General features: G+C 40.5%; 1 protein-coding gene across 1 annotated transcript; it reads right to left on the bottom strand.

The window, feature by feature from the left end:
• Positions 1-3,482: 3,482 nt before the first annotated feature.
• LOC139659593 (zinc finger BED domain-containing protein 5-like) lies at positions 3,483-5,390 on the bottom strand. The gene is made up of 3 exons (XM_071537911.1): positions 4,944-5,390; positions 4,223-4,828; positions 3,483-3,959 (listed from the first exon to the last, which is right to left on the bottom strand). Exons 1-3 carry the CDS (start codon positions 5,388-5,390, stop codon positions 3,483-3,485), a joined length of 1,530 nt encoding a protein of 509 aa, XP_071394012.1.
• Positions 5,391-20,908: the final 15,518 nt, after the last annotated feature.

The following is a 20,908-nucleotide window of genomic DNA, read 5'->3' as shown; positions in this document are numbered from 1 at the left end:
TGGGTGTATTCAAGTTTGTATTATTTATGTTTTGTATTTGCAACCAATGATTTCCTGGCAGGCAGCCTCACCACCTCCGCCTTCACCAAACTTGGTAAGAATTATGCAGGAGACATTTTTCCATTAAATAAAGTTTAATATGCTCCATGAAATGCAGTCTTTAAAAGTCATTATTGACTGTTTTGTTTTTTATGTTTCAGTCAGAGGGAAGAGAGAAGAAGAAGAAGAAGAAGAAGAATAAAAGGAAGCGAGGGAAAGGGTGGAAGAGATGGGAGAAATTCACCCCATGTTTTCCACCCATCAGGGAAGACCAATCATCGGACGACACAATTATTTTGGAGAAAGAGGAGCAGGAAGAGAAAGGATTTTGAGTTTTTAGTAATTTTTCTTTTTTTGTAATAAAGTTCATGTTCAGAGTTCACGTTTCGGTTATTATTCATTATAGTGATTGTAATAATTTTTTCTCTGTACATCAAATTCTTAGATAGTTTAACAGTTGTGATAGTCGCACATCACAGTGTAGATAGATTACATTCTCTTCTTTCATATTTTCTGTTATTCCCATTCAGAAACCCTGTATATGGGGACCTCAGGGTTCCAGAATGGACAGGGCTTACCCAGCAATGGCTTCACATAGCTGGGCATTCAAAATGTGAAGGGCAAATTTGAGCATTTAACCAGTAAAGTGAGGACCTTCTTCACTCGTTTTACAATTCAGTCAATATATACTTACCTAACATAGCAGCAATTTGTCCACTGTTAATACTCAACTGTATCAACTGACTATAAGTTGAGTCAATGTTATTTGAAATCCCTAAATCTTGGCCATGTCACCCTGGCTACTTCACCGTTAGAGACAAATATGTTTAGTTTTAAGGTAGAAATGGTTAGGTTTAGGTACAAGTTGCCAATAACACAGACCACCACTATTTAAACTATCTAATTTCATTAGAAAGTGGACCTTATACTCCAGTCCTAAAGAAACTCTATAAGCCAGAGAATGAGGAACACAATACTTGCTTTTGAACATTTCTTTTATGGAAACACATACAGAAGCTCTTAAAAAAACAACAACATAAAAACCCCAAACTTGCCATGTTAAGTGAGGTGTGGGTAATATGAAAAAAATCACCATCACAAATTGACCACCTGAGTGTGAGTACAGGAGTTTGCGAACAAAGGCATCAAATTACTGATGCCAACCCCTGGATATTCCTAAAACATGAATTCAAACCAGGGCTGAACATATTGACAAAACATATGACTGTTTTACACTGTCTCTAACTGGATTTTGCCAATGACAATGCACACATTGCAATACAAGTGTAAACCTACTGTCTGACCCTGACTCTGATTGGATTTTGCCAAGGATGTCTGATTGTATAAAACTTGCCATTAACTACACACAAATCTCTTCAACTCGTTTTAAAGTACTGAGAAATCTCACTTGTAACTTCTTAACCAGAAAAATCTAAACTATGCATTAAAGAATTTGTCTAGTCTGTTGACAAAAAGAAATCAAAGTGGAACATTGAAAACCACATTGTCAAATGCAAAGCCTCAAGACATTAGCATACATGAAGCATCCCTTCTGTTTAAAGTAACAATTGTATTACTAACAAAATTCTTCACATCTTTCCAAGATCGCTGTCTTAGGCTCTTCTCTTTTTCCATGCAGTGCAGACAGTCCTCCTTGCCAGGAACACGACGCTCTGCCATAAATTTGGCCAGGTGCTTGTTGACTGCATACCTCTCACCACGGTCTCTTTACCTGTACTTTGGGCCTCTCTATAAAAGGACATAGAAACAGAAGATAATGTCTGTACATTGTGTAAGCTTCCAAATAAGTCTAAATTTCTAAACTGAAGTTTTAAACATACCTTCACTCTCCAATCCTCTGTTGTGGCCATCTTTGTTCCGTTGCTTTTTGGATGCTCTGGAGGCATAACTTGCATCTGTGAAAGATGGGAGCACACAAACATTACAGTCTACATGTAGTGATCCTGACCTCTATTAATGACAGCAATTATGGTACCGGGTCACAGCACTTCTTAGTTTTAGTTTAGTTTTTTGTTCAAAATGCATTTGAAATATGTAAAAATTGGCCACTTCTTATATTTTAATAAATATATTTTAAATGTATTATCAATTCATTTCAAATGTATTTCTAATATAATATATTTCTTCTCTGGTCTGGAATACATTTTAGAGACAGAAATACATTTTTGCATGGCTTCAAATGCATTTTCAAAATGTATTCCGAAGATCCCATGCATTCCAAATGTATTTGAAATGCATTGTGGCCAAAAAATATATATTTCAAATATATTTCCTTTCCGTATGGGCAAGCTCAGCTGTGTGCAGAAGTTGAAGGTTCTTATGGCCCTGATATACGTACCAACTTCTATATCAACTGACAATATACATTTCTAATGTTGCCTCTACACTTTTGTATTGAGTAAAGCAAAACCTTTTGTATCCACAAAGAAAATTTTTTTCCAGATGCAAAAGGCTGACTTATCAAGATTCAACTCAAGATTAAAAAAACTCCCGCAATGACGGTAGTAAGAATGCAGCTTTAACAAAATCTCAGACACAGTGTAAGTCACCTACATAACTCTCAACAGGCTGAGCGCAGATAGAAATTAATATGGTTCCTGGCCCTAAAATACTTGGATGAGATGCTTTACCTGTGACCATTTGATACACACATCTCTTTCAAGTAGAAGCACATTATTTGACTGAAGAAAGAAGGATGGTGTCTTCATTTTATCTTTAGACTGTACAGTGATCTATCAAGACATAAACTTCAGCATTTAACTTACCATCTAGATCTGTGGTTCTCAACCTTTTTTGGGCCAGCGCCCCCTATCCATTATCCAGGTCCCTTACCGCCCCCCATCAAATAAAATGTAGGCTAATTGTCTTCCCTGATTATTAATGTTGATTATTATCCTGTTTATTATTGTGATTTGTATTATTATGGTTATTATTATTATTATTGTTATGATTATTATTATTATTGTTATTAGTATTAGTATTATTACATTTATATTAGGCCTATATATGTATTATTTATTTATATTCTTATTTTATTATTATTAGTAGTAGTAGTAGTAGTAGTAGTAGTAGTAGTAGTAGTAGTAGTAGTAGTATTAGTATTAGTATTATTCTGTGTTTAACTGGACAGTTGGAATATCATTATCATTAGTTTCCCAGGGAGCAAAAAAGCCACATGAATAGAAATTATATTTATTAGTGTTAAACAAATGCAACGGTTACATTCAAACTTTAATTATAGGCGTAGGCCTATTACAAACAGCAGCCAATCAGAAATGCCAAACAAGAAGCATTCTTATTAATTGTTCCAACGGAAAACAAGAGCAGCCCACCAAGAAAAACATCTGAGGCTACTGGAAAAAAAGCAGAAGGATAGGCTATATCTTGACTTTCAAAGGAAATAAGCTAAATTGCTTTGAAAGTTAGTGTGAGCCCTGCGCTTGGTGGTTCTCTGCTAGTTTCTTCACTGCGGGTTGCAGAGAAGTTAGTTTCAGCCGTAGTGCGCCTGAGGCCATCAAGTCCAAGCGATTGCGGTACTTGGACTGCATGTGGAGGACCTGGCTGAATCCCTGCTCAACTAAATATGTTTTTGGGAAAGCAAGAAGCAGCAGCCTGGACTTCTCCCAGAGAGCCGGGTAACGTTGGGCATATTTGACCCACATGCTGCCCCAGCCAGAGGTGCGGAAAGTAGCCTGAGCCTCGTCGTCGCACTGGATGTCGATAAGATGCTCCTGGATGGCGGGCTCGCATTCGGTCACGTCCGCCTGAAAGGGCTGCACCACCCAGATAGGAACATCGAGGTTCAGGAGGTCCCTGAAGCGGATCTCCATGTCGGCCTTAACCATCCTCAGGTGGTCGATGTAAATGAGGAGGCGGTCATCGGTAAGAGCCTCAGACACCTGCAATGAGTATAACCAGCAAATTGTTCTCTGGTGCAGATTTTTAGACGATTTTGAACTGGTTATTTTATTGCTAATTACTAGTCTACTAATAAATGTTTCTTTATATTTTTAATGCATAGGGATATAGGCCTATATTTTCAGACAAGTCAATATAATAAACATTACAACATAATGTATTCATAGAAATCAAATATATTAATTATAATAATAGCGGGCCTATTATATCTATTTAGCATTGTTTCTGAAAAATAGTAGATCACCTTGGTCAACTGCGGGAAATGCGCAAATTGCCTCCTGCCTATGCTCTGCCTGTACAGATCCAGCCTGGAAGTGAGACTGTGAATGACCGCCTTGCACTGGACCAGAGTAACGCCATTTCCTTGGAGCTTTAGGGTGACTTCATTCATCTTTTCAAAAAAGTCTGCGAGGTACATGATGTCACAGTGGCTGGATGACACCTTTTCCCCGAGAGCTGCATCAACCTCCTCCAGGAACTCCACGATGCTGTCAAACAGCTCACAAAAACGAGCAAGGCAGTTTCCCTTTGAGAGCCAGCGGACATCAGTATGGAGAAGAAGACGCTCAAATGTCTCATCATTTTCCTGACACAGCTGTCGGAACAGCCTGTCATTCAGGGGATGGGCTTTTATTTTGTTTATTGCCTTGACTGCAACATTGAGAGACTCGTGGAGAGGTGGACTTTTAGATTTGGCCACAAGGTTGTGGCGGTGCAAGACACAGTGGACTGTGAGGACATGCAGGACCTGCTCCTTCAGCAGAGCGGTGAAGCCACGGTACCTGCCAACCATGGAGGGGGCACCATCAGTGGCGCATGCGAGGATGTTGGTGATGGGGATTGACTTCTCCTGTAGATACGCATAAAGCACATTAAAAATGGTCTGGCCCTTGGTGTCTGTTTCCAGATATTTGGAAAATAAAAATTAATAAAAATTCCAAAATGTTGGAGGCCTTATAGCGGACATAGGCCATCAGCAGAGCGTTGTTGTCAGAGGTGGTTGTCTCATCCAGCTGAAGGCTGAATGGAGAGTCCCGCAGGATGGCACACAGCTGCTCCTCTGTATCGGCGGCCATTTCATTTATCCTGCGTGCCACGGTGTCATTGCTGAGTGGGATGGATTTCAGCACCTGTGTGGGATCGCGCTCCATCACGGTAGAGATGACCTCTTTGATGGCAGGCAGCACCAACTTCTCTCCAATTGTGAACAGCTGTCCACATTTGGCTATCAGCAGGGAGATGTTATATGACGCTACTAGCCCACTATCATTCTGGCTGGTCTTCCTAGCGAAGAGACTGCTGATGGTGCTCCTACCATGCTTCTCTTTGAGGGCCTGGAAGAACGGACGCTCCCTGTCTGCCTTGTCCGGGTGGATCTTCGTAAGGTGCTCCTTGAGACGTGAGGGTTTCATGGCCTCATTTGAAAACACTTGCTCACACAATAAACACATTGGAAGTTGTGCATTGGTGGGAGAAGGTACGAATCCATAGCTAAGGTATTCAATAGAATACTGGCGGCATTTTTTCTTGTTTTGTGCCATTTTGCTGATTGCTCCGGTTTTCCAATGTGCAAAAAGAAAAAAGAAAAACCCGCGCAAAAGTAGCGAATACTTTTGCGCGGGTTTTTTTTTTTTTCTTTCACATATGTCCAGTGTTGAGAGGGTTACTTTTAAAATGTATTCGGAGCCGTTCCGTATTCGGAGCCGTTCCGGCCCACTTTAACCCCTGTTTGTAAGTAAAATGTTCTTTATATTTCCATGTCAAAAACGCTTTCCTGAGAGTGTCCTGGCTGTGTGTCTCCTCCTAAATCTGTTTATGGGAAATGCGTGCCTCAGACTTTTAAAGACAGTAACTGTATTCAGAATACCACCAATTTAAACTGTAACTGTAACGGACTACAGTTACTCATATTTTGTATTTTAAATACGTAACGCCGTTACATGTATTCCGTTACTCCCCAACCCTGCATATGTCACATAGCCTATGTCTCATATGCAGCATGTAGGCCTAACCTTTTGGCGTTAAATAGGGCAGAATTAATTTAGGATTTTTGAATGGAGTTTGGTCTGATATTGTTTTGTGCTGGCAAATATCCCATGTTTTGGGATTTCACATTTCCTTTTATTCATAGACTTATTAAAGATGTTTAATGGAGACTTTAAAGTTCACGACTAGACGAAACCGTTTTATAATGCTGCAGAGAAAAGTTGCATCAGTGTAAACTCCCCCATCTCAGCTGGAATCAAGCCGGTTGATGGCGTTGCTGTGACTCGGCTTGTCAGGCAGGTGTCTGGTTTTAGAATATTGTTTTAGGAAATTGTTTATTTAGGTTTATTGATTGTATAGTTTGTGTTAATATGCTTCGGTTGTATGCAGTCATGCCAATAAAGCCACTTGAATTGGATAATGTTATAGTGTGTGTGTCTGGATGCTAGACGCTAAGTTGCTTTCATGGGAAGTCCGACAGCGGAATATCCCTCTTGTAAATTTGTAACCACGGCGATAACACGGCGTGATCCTCCGGAGAAATTAATGCTTTCAAGAGGAAGCAACTCTTAATTTCCTCCACGGGGAATACCAAGCAAGAGAGCGTCCATTTTCCTGAGTTGACACAGTAAACGCCATGTTGGTGACATTTTATAGATGGAACTCTGACGTCCCGTGCCTGTGAAGGCAGCATGAAGCTGCGCTACAGAAAGCTGACAGAAACACTGAAGAGTATGGAAACGATACACCGTCTCGTCTAGTCTCATTGGTGTAAACTGGCAGGTTTTAGATCCAGGGAACTAAGGTTCTTCCCTTTTAGGGTCCCAACATCATGCTCCATTGCAAAGATAAGCTTACTTATCTTTGATGATTTATAAAAAATAAAAAAAAAAGTAATTTTTTGGAACCCTACATGTCTATAGCCTACAACCTAAAACAAAATACAACCACTACCACACTGACATTAACGTTGGCCACCTGTATAAACTAGCTATATTAGCAGTGCACAGCAGCTAATAAATTTATGTCAAAGTTAGGATTGCAGAAGTGCAGTAATATTTATCGAAACGTGGAGGAAAAACAAACATGTCTTACCAGCCCTCAGGTGGTTTGGTATGGGGGGGAGGGCGAGGCAGCAGAGAGTGTAGGCAGCAGCAGAGCTGGGTGTCGCCCCTCCCTCTGATGGCCCATTAACATTCCTTTCAATTAAGCCCGGCTGGGAGCGCAACAGTATTCTCTCATTCAAACTTGGTTGCAGATCACGTTTACCTGTTCATTTATCTATTTAAAAATACTATACAGGTGCCCCTCACAAAATGTAAAACTCTGCCACGGTTTAGTGTGCAAACATGTTGATAAAAGAGGATATAAGAAGTCATATGAAGGAATAAATACCCCATGTTTCCCTCCCCCTTTAGCCCATGGTTTGTATTTCTGATGCCTTCCCCTAACTTCTAATTCATTTAAATGTCTTGTTGCCCACAAAGCAATATGGCTAAAGCCCCCCTCAACGTACCTGACAGAACTATTCACAAGGTAGTATTTCTACAGAGTGGCATTGATTCAACATTGAAATACGGTCAAAAGCATAGATTTTTGGTCAAGGTAGAAAAATCAACATTGAACTAAAATTGATATTTGGTTAGATTTTCAGCGTTAAGTGATTTTTAATCAGGCATGATTCAACATTCATATTTGGTGATCTTTTCAATGTTGGCAAGGTGATATTGAGTCAACATGGATATCTGCGGAAAATTTCAGCGTTGAAAAGATGATGTTCAATGAGTACTAATCAACACTGATATACTGTACATAGAACACGTAAGCGTTACATAGTCTAACCGATATTTTATTATTCCTGTTTACGGCATTTCTTCCTAAAAATAATCACTTGCATTTTAGCATTTGATGTCATCTGCTCTGTGTTCAGAGAATCTAGAGAGGTGGCTCCCAAGGCACCATATCAAATACAAATAAATAAATTTGGCCCATAACCTATATAACACATTATTTCAGTGGAATCTCAATAAATAAAGACTGTATTGTTACGCTCTACTTTACGATCAGAATTTAAATAGAAGTACGGCTGGGAGTTCTGTTCATTAGCATTGCATTTCTTTCTTTCGGCCCATAAAACCACAGAGTGTAAAACATAGCTGATGAAATTGTAGCAAAATAGCACCAACAATATTTTGGATTCTTATTTCATATCCTCTGGTAACAAACTTTTTGGTTCAAATTGTATTGGATCTGTGTGTGTTTGCCTTTTCACAACCCTAAACCTAGGCCACCTAGAAAAATTACAGTTTGCATTGTTTTGCACTACACAATAAATGCAATGCTGTGTGGGAATTGTAGTTTTATTGTTGTTTATCCCATAGTGGATGATGTAAACATGGAACTGATATACTTCTTAGTCCACAAAACAGTCCTGGAGCGTCACAGCAAAACAGCGTTGCAGCATTCTCCTAAACAACCGAAGTTCATGGGGACTTGTTTTAAAACGTAAAAAAACAACCGAAAAAAACCATAAAATGGCTCCTTACAACTCGTCCGGCATAATCCAAGTCTCCGGAAGCTCCGAGATCCCAAGTTGACTTGAAAAGACGTCATTTACACCCTTTTTTTAGCCGAAATCTTCACTGTAGCCGCTGAGCTCAAAGCCACGTTCACGTTAGCGCGCACCCTGTCCTCGAAGGCGCGTACATGCGGCGCTAGACGAGATCTACGAGAACTCGCGATCTCTGCATACCTACATGTTTACACTGCTACCCGGAAGCTAGCGTCACACACAACAGAGAGAGCTCTGCTCACACAGTGACTTGTAATGCTTACCGTTGATTACCGTTTACTTTTCAAACTTTCAAACAAAGCAGAAAATGTCCCACGACTTCCATATAGAAGAGGAACATCATTTCTTTGCTGAGCCTTATTTGTTTGAGCCAGAATATACAGACGAGGAACTCAGACAGATGGACGAAGCAGCAGCAGCTCAACCAGACCCACAGCCAGCAGCGAACTACAGAGAGAGAGCATTGGGAACCTGGTGGTGTAGTTGTAGGAAATGTAAACCAATGCCAACAGAAGAAGAGAGCCTTTGCTGTATTGAATGGGATTTGTTCATGCCACCGCTAGAGGATCTTGATATCTCCATTGACGAGAGCGCTGCCGTTCAAAGACCGTGCATTATCGATAATCCCGAGTTTCCGCCATTAATAACCCGTGGTGTTCTGGACATGGTGTTCCATTTACCGAAAATCAACTGGAAGAAACGTCCAAGACCCACAGGACCAAACGGCACGCTCTCAGTAGAGTAAGTTTCATTTTCTAGCATGGCTAACGTTATATAACGTCATTTGTTTCGTGGCTACTTGAATTATAATGCTGTTGTATTACACGTTATGTGCTGTGCCCAGTGCTAAATCACAATGTATTTTGTTCTTTTACAGTCAGTGCAGGTTGGTGGCATACCGGGTTGTGTTGGAGTGGGTCTTAAAAGGTGAAAGACTCGGCAAAGGCAACAGGAAAGTTTTGCCATCCTGTGTTGTCGCAGCCATCCGTGACAAATACCCTTCTTCCACTGGACAGTACGTGGGATTCAAAGAGTCAGAAGAAGCTTTTGGACTTATTTAAAGAAATTCTCATGGACTACGTATTTTGCTACATTGCACCATACGTTTTTATATTGTTATATAGTATTACGTCTGGGACTGGTTCAATACTAGTGAACTACATAGAACTACCTCATTGTGACAAATGATAATGAGAAGCATGGAAAGCTGCTGCATATGAATCACTTTATTTGAAAAAAATATTGCAATAGAATAAAAAAACACTTTGTAGAGCAGAAAACATTTATATATGAATAATCACACTTTATATAGGCTACAAATGTAAATCAACATTTTGTTTGTAGCATTGTGTGGTTTGTGCAGTAAAAGACAAGTGCAACCAACATCAAAACTAAGTTGCATTCGATCCTCACCGCAAGGGAGACCTGGCCAAGAAATATTGCAGGGGTTACACAATCAAATCTTAAAAAATGGAAAACACTAAAATATGTACACTAAAAAAAGTCACAATTTGGCTCAGAAACAGGAGCACACATCATGCATAAGACTGTGGATAATTTGTTTGAATTGATTTAGGGCAACGGAATGGTCAAGCTGGAGCTTTGACTGGAAATTGTTCCAGGACCAGGGTGCAAAGTGAAATACAGAGGTGCCGCAACCGTTACCGTACTTGCTGGGGTACTGTATATATTGTTGTCAGGAAACCAAGTTGTACACACACTACATGCTAAAACGAGATGCATGCTTTGCTATGGCCTCTTCTTTGTCAGGCTTTGGTTTCTGGGCTATGTGGGGTGGTAGTGGGGGAACAGACACACGTGACAGCTGGTCCTTGAACTTGATGGTGGGGTCCAGGCGTCGCTGCAGAACTCGTACCACCAAATTTTGCCGGAATGTTTGGGTTGTTGGTACTGTAATGGAAAATTTCTTATGTATTCATGTAACCAGGCTTTGGTCAACGCCTGGTGCGCAGCCCCCAACTGTAACACTTGCTCTTTCTCTCAGTGGCACGTACATTCCTCCTTTAAAAGGCAGACTCACCCAATACTCTGTATCAGTCTGCATGAGATCTTGTATGCTCTGTAGCTGATCCTTTCTGCGCAGAAAGCTGAATAAACAGATGTCTGAGACACTTGTTTTTATATAGACTTTATTTTCAGAATTTCCATCACAGTACATAGATCTTTTTGGCTACCCACTCTTTCGTCTGTTTGGGGTAAACCACATGGTATCTAGGATTGCCTGAAAAAAAAAGAATAAGCATTGGTCATAGACAAAACCGTAATGATACAATATGTACATATTATTGACCATTGATGTTTAATAATTAATTCCCAATTTTACGTCACTCAGACCAGAACATTTATATCCACATAATCATAAACGATGCATAACTACTTTTATAAAGCATGCTAAACATTTTCATATCCTTCAGTTATATTGTTGATTATTCAGATACTTCCACCACCTAAGCACAGTTGTGTGACCAAGCAAAGTGTTTTTTTCCTAATTCCATATTTTTACAGCTAAAACTAAGACAAAAAAAATACATAATGTGTTTTATCATTTTTATAAAGTAAGATCAATTTACACATCCAATGGAAGGTACTTTCCCATGGCAAATCCAAAAAAGTGGATAAGGGCACCAAGCATTGTTATGGCCCAAGTAGTCAAGTTAATCAGTATGTGGGAAAACATTTACATCATCTGACTTTTGTGAGTACCAATAGAGCCCAATAGGTTTGTAAAGACATGCCAAAAACAAGACAAGATGTATTAGCCACATAACGTAAAGTCTTGACTTTTAGATTTTTCTCAGGAAGACTAGCTATTGTTTTGCTGGTATCTTACTGGTGGCGGTTGAGGCCTGTTCACAATGAACATTTTCATTGTGGTCCATGATGGCAAGCTGGGTGCGAGCTCTCATGGAGGAGTAGAAGAAGTGCAGTTTCTTCTCTGTGTACTTCAGCAATGATGAATGGAACACTTCAAGCTTGCCTGAGAACACAGAATATTGATTAGTTCCCTGAATACTTGGGATCAGGTATTTCTCATACTGATTACATTTTTTATTTGGAATGGGGCTGTACAAACATTTTGCTTGTGTATTGCAAACCTGTGTGTTTAAAGAGGGCCATGTGCCTCAGGTCCTTCATGAGGCCTTTGTCCAGGGCAGTGGTTCCCAAACTTTTTAAAGTCCTGTACCCCCTCAAACATTCAACCTCCTGCTGTGTACCCCCTCAATCTCCACAGACGGCCAACTCTCATATGATGTTACATTTTGCCATGTTTGTAAGCCTGCTACAAAAAGGAAGTACCGTAAAACTTCAATTAATAGCCCGGGCTTTTATTTGATTCAAACACTTAACTCAACCGGCCTATATTTGGGACAGGCATCTGGGACAGGCCTTTACCCAGAGGAAAAATCTTTTGCTCAGAATAGTCTTTTCTTTAACTCTTGAGAAAGTAGTAAGATCTCAATTGTATCTCTTTTTGAGATCACTTCAATCTGAATTGTTGCTCCTAAAACCCCCTTAGGAGAAAAGATGAGATGAGAGAATGAATTTTTGAGACTTGGGTAAGACAAATTGGATATTGAATTGAGATTACAATGGGAGAAATGGGAGTAATAGATGAGATCTCATCATTGTATCTTTTTGAGTTCATTCATGTCTTGCTTATTGCTCCTAAAAAGCCATGAGGAGCACTAGGGAGTAAGTAAGTAAGATCTCAATTGTATCTCTTTTTGAGATCACTTCAATCTGAATTATTGCTCGTAAAACCCCCTTAGCAGAAAAGGGGAGACAAGGGTGAGAATGAAGGGTCGGAGCATTAGGGAGAAATAAAAACCAACTCTGAGAATTTGAAGCCAACTGAGCCACTTTTATTTTGCATATGTATTAAACATATTTGCAACTTTTACGCAGACCATCAGTGTTAACTTGATATTCAAAATCAAAACAAAACCACAGTGCAAATGTCAGTTCACTGTTAGAACAGTTTTCATGACCCCTAAAAAACACATCTGTTCACGGTCCTCCCAACATGGTCAAGCATAAACTAAATGGTGAACTTTGACACCAAAAATGACTTTAATTTTCCCTTTTCAGACTATTTAACTTGATTAAGAATTGGAGAACGGCTTGAGATTTCAAATATTCAGTATTTAAAAAAAAAAAAAAAAAAAAAAAAAAAAAAGCATCTACACCAAAGGTCATAAACACCAATGTATTTCTAGATCTTTTCACAACCCACCAAAATCACCTCACAGCCCCCGGTCCCAATCCCGAGGTTAAGAAACACGGTTATAAGGGTTACACCTGAGAAGCCAGTCACTTCACTGACCTCTGACGGCATTTGTTTATGAGTGCCTTTTTGAGCTTGGATTCTTCTACTGGTTTCCAGTCTTCCATTGTTGCACACCGCCTCACGTAGGCTGCAAACAAAACAGAATAAAGGAGCTTAAATTAGTTTAATTATTTTCTAGAATATTTCTAATACACTTATTTCCATTCAACTACCTATAAAATGATTGTACTATACACCAATGGTTCCATCTAACTGTATAATTAAAGTGCTAAAAAAAATTCCCACTCAATAATCACTGTGATACAGGCCTTTTCTGTTAATCAATGGTTCCTCATGCTCCATATCACCAACCGATTCTTGTGCAATAATCATTCAAAGCAAATTTTACTCTCCAGAATAGATAGTATTTTTAACAAGTGTGATAAACTCATTCGCGAGGAGGGGCATGCTATGCTGCTGCTTTAATTTAAAGTCAAAATTCTCTGCTCAATAAGACAAACGAGGGGGATCATGGGATACTTTGTTTGACAGCTGGCATTTATATACCCCAGGTATAGGGATCACGGAAAGATGAGCTCTCCCTTTCCTTGCTTTGACTATAACCAAACTGCCGTAGTTTGGGCACCATGTGGAGCAGAGGACAAAAAATATATATTTTTAGTGTTGACCAAATGAGGTAGGCAATACTGAAAGATTTTAAGACATTTGGTCCCTAAAATGAATGGATTTTGAACTTGTCATTGTCTTTTGTCCAAATCATCAGTATGTTATTAAAAAAAAATACAAATAAAAAAAAAGATACAAGATGTCTACTTAAGAAAGTCAAAATTTGGCTTCCAAGTCCTTGTTCCATGACTTGTTCTGAAAAGAAAGAAGTTTCTGGGAATCCAGATTGCCATGGCATGGTATGCTAAACCATCAAATTTCAACTGATGGAGCACAAAACGTGAGTGCATTGGTTAAATATGTGTGATGCGACTGGGAGTTTCTTCTCTCTCTGTCTGAGAGAGAAACATCTCTCATTCTGTGAGCATGTGTATGTCAGAGAGAAAGTGTTTTCTTTGAGTTAAAGTAATAATAAATCAAAGCCTAACAAAGTGTTTTTACTACTCTAAGCAGAAAAACTGATTTACCATAAATGAGTTTGGTTTGCTCAAATTAATGACAACATTACCAAAGTTCAGCACTAATGCTCAAATACATGGACTGTGAAATGGTGTGATTTTGTTTTGACAGGTGATGGTGGCCAGTACCCCCAATAATCTCTTAAGGTCGTTGTCCAGCAATCCAAGTGGAGTTAAAGTGACAGGATGAAGATGAAATACTTTTTTTATAGAACTGTAGACTGATATGGGTTAAATCATTTTAGTTTGTAATTTAGCATTGTGCAAATTTAACACATTCGAATGAATATCTGAAAAGACATACTTGCTTTATAGCAAACAAATCACTCTGAACACACTCCTGGCTCTCTGTTACCTCACATGCGCATGCGTCGGCGTTGTGGTTGTCCGCCAGATGCTCTGTCTTAATTTGACTTCTTATCCAGTTTTAAGCCGCATTTTTTACGATACACTTTTAAGATCTTGGTCGTTTTTAACTACATCTTTTAATCGGATGAAGGATTTTAGTCATCGGACGTCAGGATCTTATGTTATCGGACTGCTTCAGAGTCTTTGCTGCATCTCGCTCCCGGTGGATCAAGACCTCCTTGTGGCTTTTCATGACTGACAAGTGATCGAGTCCTACTACTACTGCTTCGACACCAAACTTCTGCAGTGGGCCCAGTTCTGGGCCCGTGCCGGTACGTTTTACCCTGTGAAACCTCCATCTGTGCACCAATACCACTACTAAACCAGATCTTCGCAGTGGGCTCCGATAGGAGCCCATGCGTCATGCCTCCACTTACCTCAGCTGAATCCGAGCTATCCAGTGTGAGATCCGAGCTCCATTCCATTGAGAGCCTCCTACATGATGTCCTCCAGCGGCAATCCCTGCTCTCCTCCCGGCTGGCTGGGCTACAACGAGACGGTCCCTCCAGCACTGAAAGTCCCATTCCCGGCCCATCCGCCTTCCATCCTCCTTCCTGGGCATCCGTCACGAAGAAGGGGAGAAGGATTTCTCTCCCTCTGTTTTCTCCGGACGGGGATGACGACCCTGTCCCGCTCTCAAACTTCTTTGCTCCACTTGAGGAGCTAACTGAGCTAGCGGCTGTTTGCTCGCGGAGTGCTCCGCAGCAGTCTGCCCCGGTCCGCCCTAACACAACGAGGAAGCGTCGAATTTCCCCCACGACCCCGCCGGAATCCCATGGAAAACGTCGCCGACAACTATCCCCTCCTGCTGTATCCAACTCCAACTCCAAGTCCAAGTGCTCTCCTCGTAGCCTCCAGCCATCGACCCACCTGCTCAACGGAATACTGGACACACCTGTGGCTAGTGGTGACGTCACCTCCAGCGGCGCCACCCCTCAACTACCTCTTTCCCCCAAACTCGCCGTCTTCAATGGGGGCTGTAAGGACAGACAACCTGAAATCCTTATTATTGGTGATTCCATAGTTAGATCCGTTGAGCTTCCAGGCGCAATCACATACTGTCTTCCTGGTTGCAAAGTTGCAGACATTGTTGAACTGTCACCAGTGCTTACAGACCTCCACCCCTCAGCTCATACACTAATTGTTCACGTGGGTACCAATGATGTCATGGATAAAAAATCAGTTATACTCCGCGATCATCTAGAGTCCCTTGCTATCACAATCCAGAGCCTGGGCAAAACATGCGTTTTTTCTGGCCCCATTCCTACACTTTCACGTAGCCCTGAACGTTTCAGCCGTCTATTTAGTCTTCATGAATGGCTAACAACCTTTTGCACTGCAACTGGGCAGGGTTTTATTAGCCACTTTGACTACTTCTGGACTAGACCGGACCTTTATAAACCGGATGGCCTGCACCCCAACATCAAGGGTGTTAAACAACTGACTAATAACCTCATCCAGCACATTGCTTTTAATTCCGATTGATGCCGACCTCAGCATGACCCCGCTCTAGAATCCTCTCCCGTCCACTATGATGAGCATCTCTCTCTGGGTCCTGCTGAACACTCTGCCATGTCACAGCCCTCTATCTCTCTGGCTGAGTCTGGTCCTCCACCCGCCCATCCTACCTCTGTCATATCCAACAATCTCACTCAATCTACTGAGACTAGGTCTACCCCTACCGTTATAAATACAGCTGACTTAAGTTCACCACAAGACCTTCAGTCACGTCATGGTTTAAAACTGTTGCACTTAAATATTAGGAGTCTGTTACCTAAACTGGATTTTGTTCATGTATTGATTGATGACGCCTCCCCTGACATATTTGTCCTGACAGAATCTTGGCTTACGGGGAAAGTCTCTAACTCAGACGTAGCAATTGTTGGTTACAAGCTATTTAGAATGGATAGGACATCGAAAGGGGGAGGGGTATTGATTTATGTTAAAGAACACTTAGTTGCATGTGAACTTGCAGCCTCCTCGGTACCTAAGAAATTTGAATATATTGTTTTAAATATCTGCCTGGGGGTTGATGTTCACTTCACAGTTATTGGCATTTACCGTCCTCCTTCTGCAACAAATATGGCCCTGGAGGAAATAGGCAAACTAATGTCATCATACGCCTCTTCTGAGTTAATTGTTTTGGGTGATCTAAACTTGGATTGGTTATCCGGGAACTCCTCTAGGCTAAAAGAACTGTGCCTAGAATTAAATTTATCTCAGTTGATTTCTCTTCCCACGAGACCAAATGCAAAAAATCAGTCTAAATCCACTTTAATTGACCTTATACTAACAAATAGACCACTCAAATACCCATACAGTGGCGTTTTTGCACAAGACATTAGTGATCACTGCCCAATCGCATGTGTTAGAATGGTCAAAGGACATAAATCTAAAGCGCGTGTTATCAGGAAACGTAATTTTAAAAATTTTGTTGAACAGGGTTTTTTACATGACTTATTTCATGCAGACTTAGACAAAATCTGCTTAATTCCTGATTCCGAGCTAGCTTTGGATCAGTTTTCTTATATTTTTAATTCTCTTACTGAGAAACATGCCCCCTACAAGAATTTTAGAATAAAAAATCGTTCCAATCCTTGGTTTTCTATAGAGCTTACTGAAGCCCTTCATATCAAAGATTTGGCCTGGTCGAAAGCCAGATATACTGACAATCCAACAGACTGGTTGCACTTCAGGCAACTGCGGAATAGGTGCATCAGCATGATCAGAAAAGCTAAATCTGATCATTACTTGTCCTCTCTTGCGAGCTCCAACGGAGATGCAGCCAGTTTTTGGAAAACTATGAACTCACTAAAAACCAGGCCTACCTCCTCTCTCCCTCCACAGATTGGCAGTGAAAATGATCTAATTTTAAACAAACCAGATATGTGTGAGGCTTTTAACCATCATTTCATAACCTCTGGCCATCTATTTGATAGACTGTCTGCCAATATGGTTCCAATAAACCTATCTCCTAGTCTGGTAACTGAGAACTCATCCAATTCTTGCCTCTCTAATAACAGATTTTCGCTTAGACCTGTAACTGAAATTGAAGTTTTTAATGCACTTACGCACTTAAGCACAAAGAAGTCAAAGGGTGAGGATGATCTTGATCCTTATCTCCTGCGTCTCAGTGCTCATATTATTGCCTCCCCGCTCGCTCATATATTCAACTTAACATTTATCTCTGGTAAAATCCCCAGTGTATGGAAAGCTGCACAGGTTGTTCCGTTGCTTAAAGGTGGTAATACGAGTGACTTAAATAACTATCGTCCAATATCAAAACTATGCTGCTTAGTCAAAATCCTTGAATCCTTAGTTAATTATCAGTTACGGGCTTTCCTGGAGGCATACAACATTCTTCAACCACAACAATCTGGGTTCAGACCAGGGCATAGTACGGTTACAGCAGCAACACTCATAGTAAATAATATTGTTAACTGTCTTGATAACCGCCAGCATTGTGTTGCACTTTTCATCGACCTTTCAAAGGCATTTGATACGGTGGATCACAATATTTTAATAAACAAGCTATCCTCCATAGGACTGGACGAGCTCACAGTCAACTGGTTTTTTAATTATCTCTCAGGGAGAACACAGGCTGTTGTTGCTGACGGTTTCAGATCCAGCTCACTTGTAATTGGTAAAGGTGTCCCACAGGGGTCGATTCTGGGTCCACTTTTATTTACTCTGTATATTAACAACATGGTACCCTCTTCTCCACATTGTGACGTCCATTATTATGCGGATGACACAATCCTGTATGCTACTGGCCCCACGCTTAGAATGGCCGCTGCAAATCTGCAGTCTGCTTTTGACGCATTTCAGATGTCTCTTACTGGCCACAAGCTTGTCTTGAACTCTGACAAGACAAAATGTATGTTGTTTTCGAGGTCTCATGGGACTGATGCCAGTATAGGTATTCATACTCTGCAGGGTGCGCAAATTGAAATTGTTGATTCTTATAAATATTTGGGCATTTGGCTAGACAATAGGCTTTCATTTCAGACCCATGTGGAACACCTAACCAAAAAGCTGAGGGGAAAGATTGGATTCTTGTACAGAAACAAGTCCTGTTTTTCTACTATCAGTAGACAAACCATTGTGCAATCGACAATAATGTCTGTTTTTGACTATGGTGATGTCCTGTATATGCATGCCTCGCCTACTACCTTGAAGCCTCTTGATGCGGTATTTCATAGTGCTCTGCGTTTTATCACTGGTGATGGGTTTCTCACTCATCACTGTCTCTTATATGAAAAAGTGGGTTGGCCCTCCCTTACCATTCGAAGAGAGCAACATTGTCTTTTGTTTGTTTACAAAGCTTTGTCTGGCAAGCTTCCACTGTATTTGTCCTCGCTCTTGAGTTTCAGTGCTACAGGGTATCATACTCGCTCACAGACACACATTAGATTAGACACACCACGTATGAACAGTGAGGCAGGAAAGACCGCTTTCAGTTTTTACGCTCCTGATAGATGGAATATGCTGCAGGACTCTCTTAAACTGGACCGATTTGTTTCTATGGAAAATTTCAGGGCGCTTTTAGAGGATGCATTATGTGGAGATTGCACGTGCTTCTCATAGTCTTGTTGTTATTTGAACCTGGGAATTTCATGTGATTTTATATTGTTTTATATGTTTTTTCTGTTTTTTTTGTATTTTTTGTTTTTTGTACTGTAATGTTTGTAATGTGTTTTTATCTTGTGCTGTAATCAGGGCGTCCTTGAAAAAGAGAGCTTGCTCTCAATGGCCCTCCCTGTATAAATAAAGGTTTACATACATACATACAAACAAGGTGAACCAAAATGCTGAGGTGCAGTGGTGATGTCAAAGGCTTAGGTCTGTAGTAATGGGTGTGGTTTTTGTGTTGACTGCAGATTAGGGGGAGGAGCAGTGGTGCAGCCAACAGCAAATGCAGCTGTAGAAGATTGACCTAAATGGCAGCTAAGTTTTAAAGTGCTGGCTAACAGTGTCTTCTCTCCTGCAGTGAGGCTTGGTCCTGGAACCCAAGTCTTGACAAATAATACCAGCTACCTTGCCAGACATAGAACTGTTAACTTATCAGACTGGCATTAATTTCAAGAATTGCTGGACCCTTGTGTGTAAACCTTTAAAATAAGGACTGTTTATATCCATCCTAGCCTCCCCACGCATCCCTCAAGGTCATTCTAATGTTTTTTAGCTTTCATGATCATATATTAAAAATATATTCACTCAAAAAACAGTAAACGGGTAACTAGTGTGCAGCAAACCAAGCAGTTTCTTTCAGGCAATTGACCAACACCTAGAGAGTTAAAGACATAAGACATTACACCACTATTGGAAGGAAAACTTGTCTACTACTCACTTAGAATTCCCTCTACTTTTTGTTGGTCAAGCAGCTACTTCCCCTCTGGTATCTTGCCATGTCGTCCGAAAGCCACAGCATTGGTACACTCTTCTACGGTGAAGAAATGCAGGGCTCTCCTGGTACTGAACAACGTTTTCAAGGAATCCTTGAGCGACTCTGATGTCTTCTGGCTCTGAAAAACAAATAGAGGATAAAAGAAATGTTGATTTTTTCCCCCCTCGTCTTTAGGGTCTTACGTGGTTGTGCTGGCTTTACCATATTACATGTTAAGTGTAGAGGTGTCTATAAATCTTAGTTTGTACAGAAGCTATAGATTAATTTGGGAGCATGGTAAGTCCACTTCAGCCCCAAGTAGCATGTATGCTTTACATTCCCCTGGAAAACATCAGTCACGAGCCACATAAACACTAACCTGATATCACAAGACAAATATTTACCACAGTTTATTCTGACATTATATTACACTGTCACTATTAGGTGTGCACTGTCAAGTTTAGATAGTGTAAAAAAAAATAAAAATGCTTATAAATGTAAGGTTATGGTTATTAAAACATAATCCAAAATAATGCCTAAGGTATAGGATATAATAATCAAATTAAAATATAATGACCAACTAAACTGCATGATGGACTTATCTCTGTCGGTATAACGAGGGCCTGGTGAGAACGAGTGTTCATGTGGGAGCGGGTGCGCGCGCGCCTATAACCGTTATAGATAGTAGCTCGATTTAGGTCACAGGAGCACAGGAACATGTTGAATTTGGAAGAGGAATTGTGTTGAATTTGTATGAGGACTATCTCCGTTAAACAAGCAAACAAGAAACCACCAATCTCAGGAATCAACTGAGAACCAAATATCCCGCGACTGATGCAAATCTTATTTTATAGCCTACAGTCTGCCACACAGACCTGTGGCCCAGCCATCCTCAAACGTAACAAATGCAAAATGCCCTAAAATAAACCCAAAACAATGTAAGTTAGCATGTAGTTCTTCTAAACAATACATTTTACAAGAAAACAAGATATCTCCTATGATGCCGATACAAATCCCGCTCTTGAAAATGTCATGTTTTCATTGGCATTATGTTGTGAGAATTCAGAAAAATTTGTTTCCCACAAACCTAGGCTTTTTCAGTGCATTTAGAATTCAACTTTTCAAGCCATGTTTAACTTCACTGT

This window comes from Centroberyx affinis, unplaced genomic scaffold, assembly GCF_046629955.1.
Source record: "Centroberyx affinis isolate AG114_WGS23_722 - 3 ecotype Tasmania unplaced genomic scaffold, CSIRO-AGI_Caff_v1 ptg003150l_1, whole genome shotgun sequence".
NCBI classification, from domain to species: Eukaryota; Metazoa; Chordata; class Actinopteri; order Beryciformes; family Berycidae; genus Centroberyx; species Centroberyx affinis.
This window is presented reverse-complemented; position numbering and strand designations above follow the sequence as displayed.

What these genes read in the sequence shown, in the direction of transcription:
- LOC139659593 (XM_071537911.1), bottom strand. Translation starts at nt 5,390, where the DNA reads ATGAAACCCTCACGTCTCAAGGAGCACCTTACGAAGATCCACCCGGAC. An exon ending in ACGCTCTGCTGATGGCCTAT is followed by an intron (nt 4,829 to 4,943) that starts GTCCGCTATAAG and finishes GCGTATCTACAG; the next exon opens with GAGAAGTCAATCCCCATCAC. An exon ending in ATTTCCCGCAGTTGACCAAG is followed by an intron (nt 3,960 to 4,222) that starts GTGATCTACTAT and finishes TACTCATTGCAG; the next exon opens with GTGTCTGAGGCTCTTACCGA.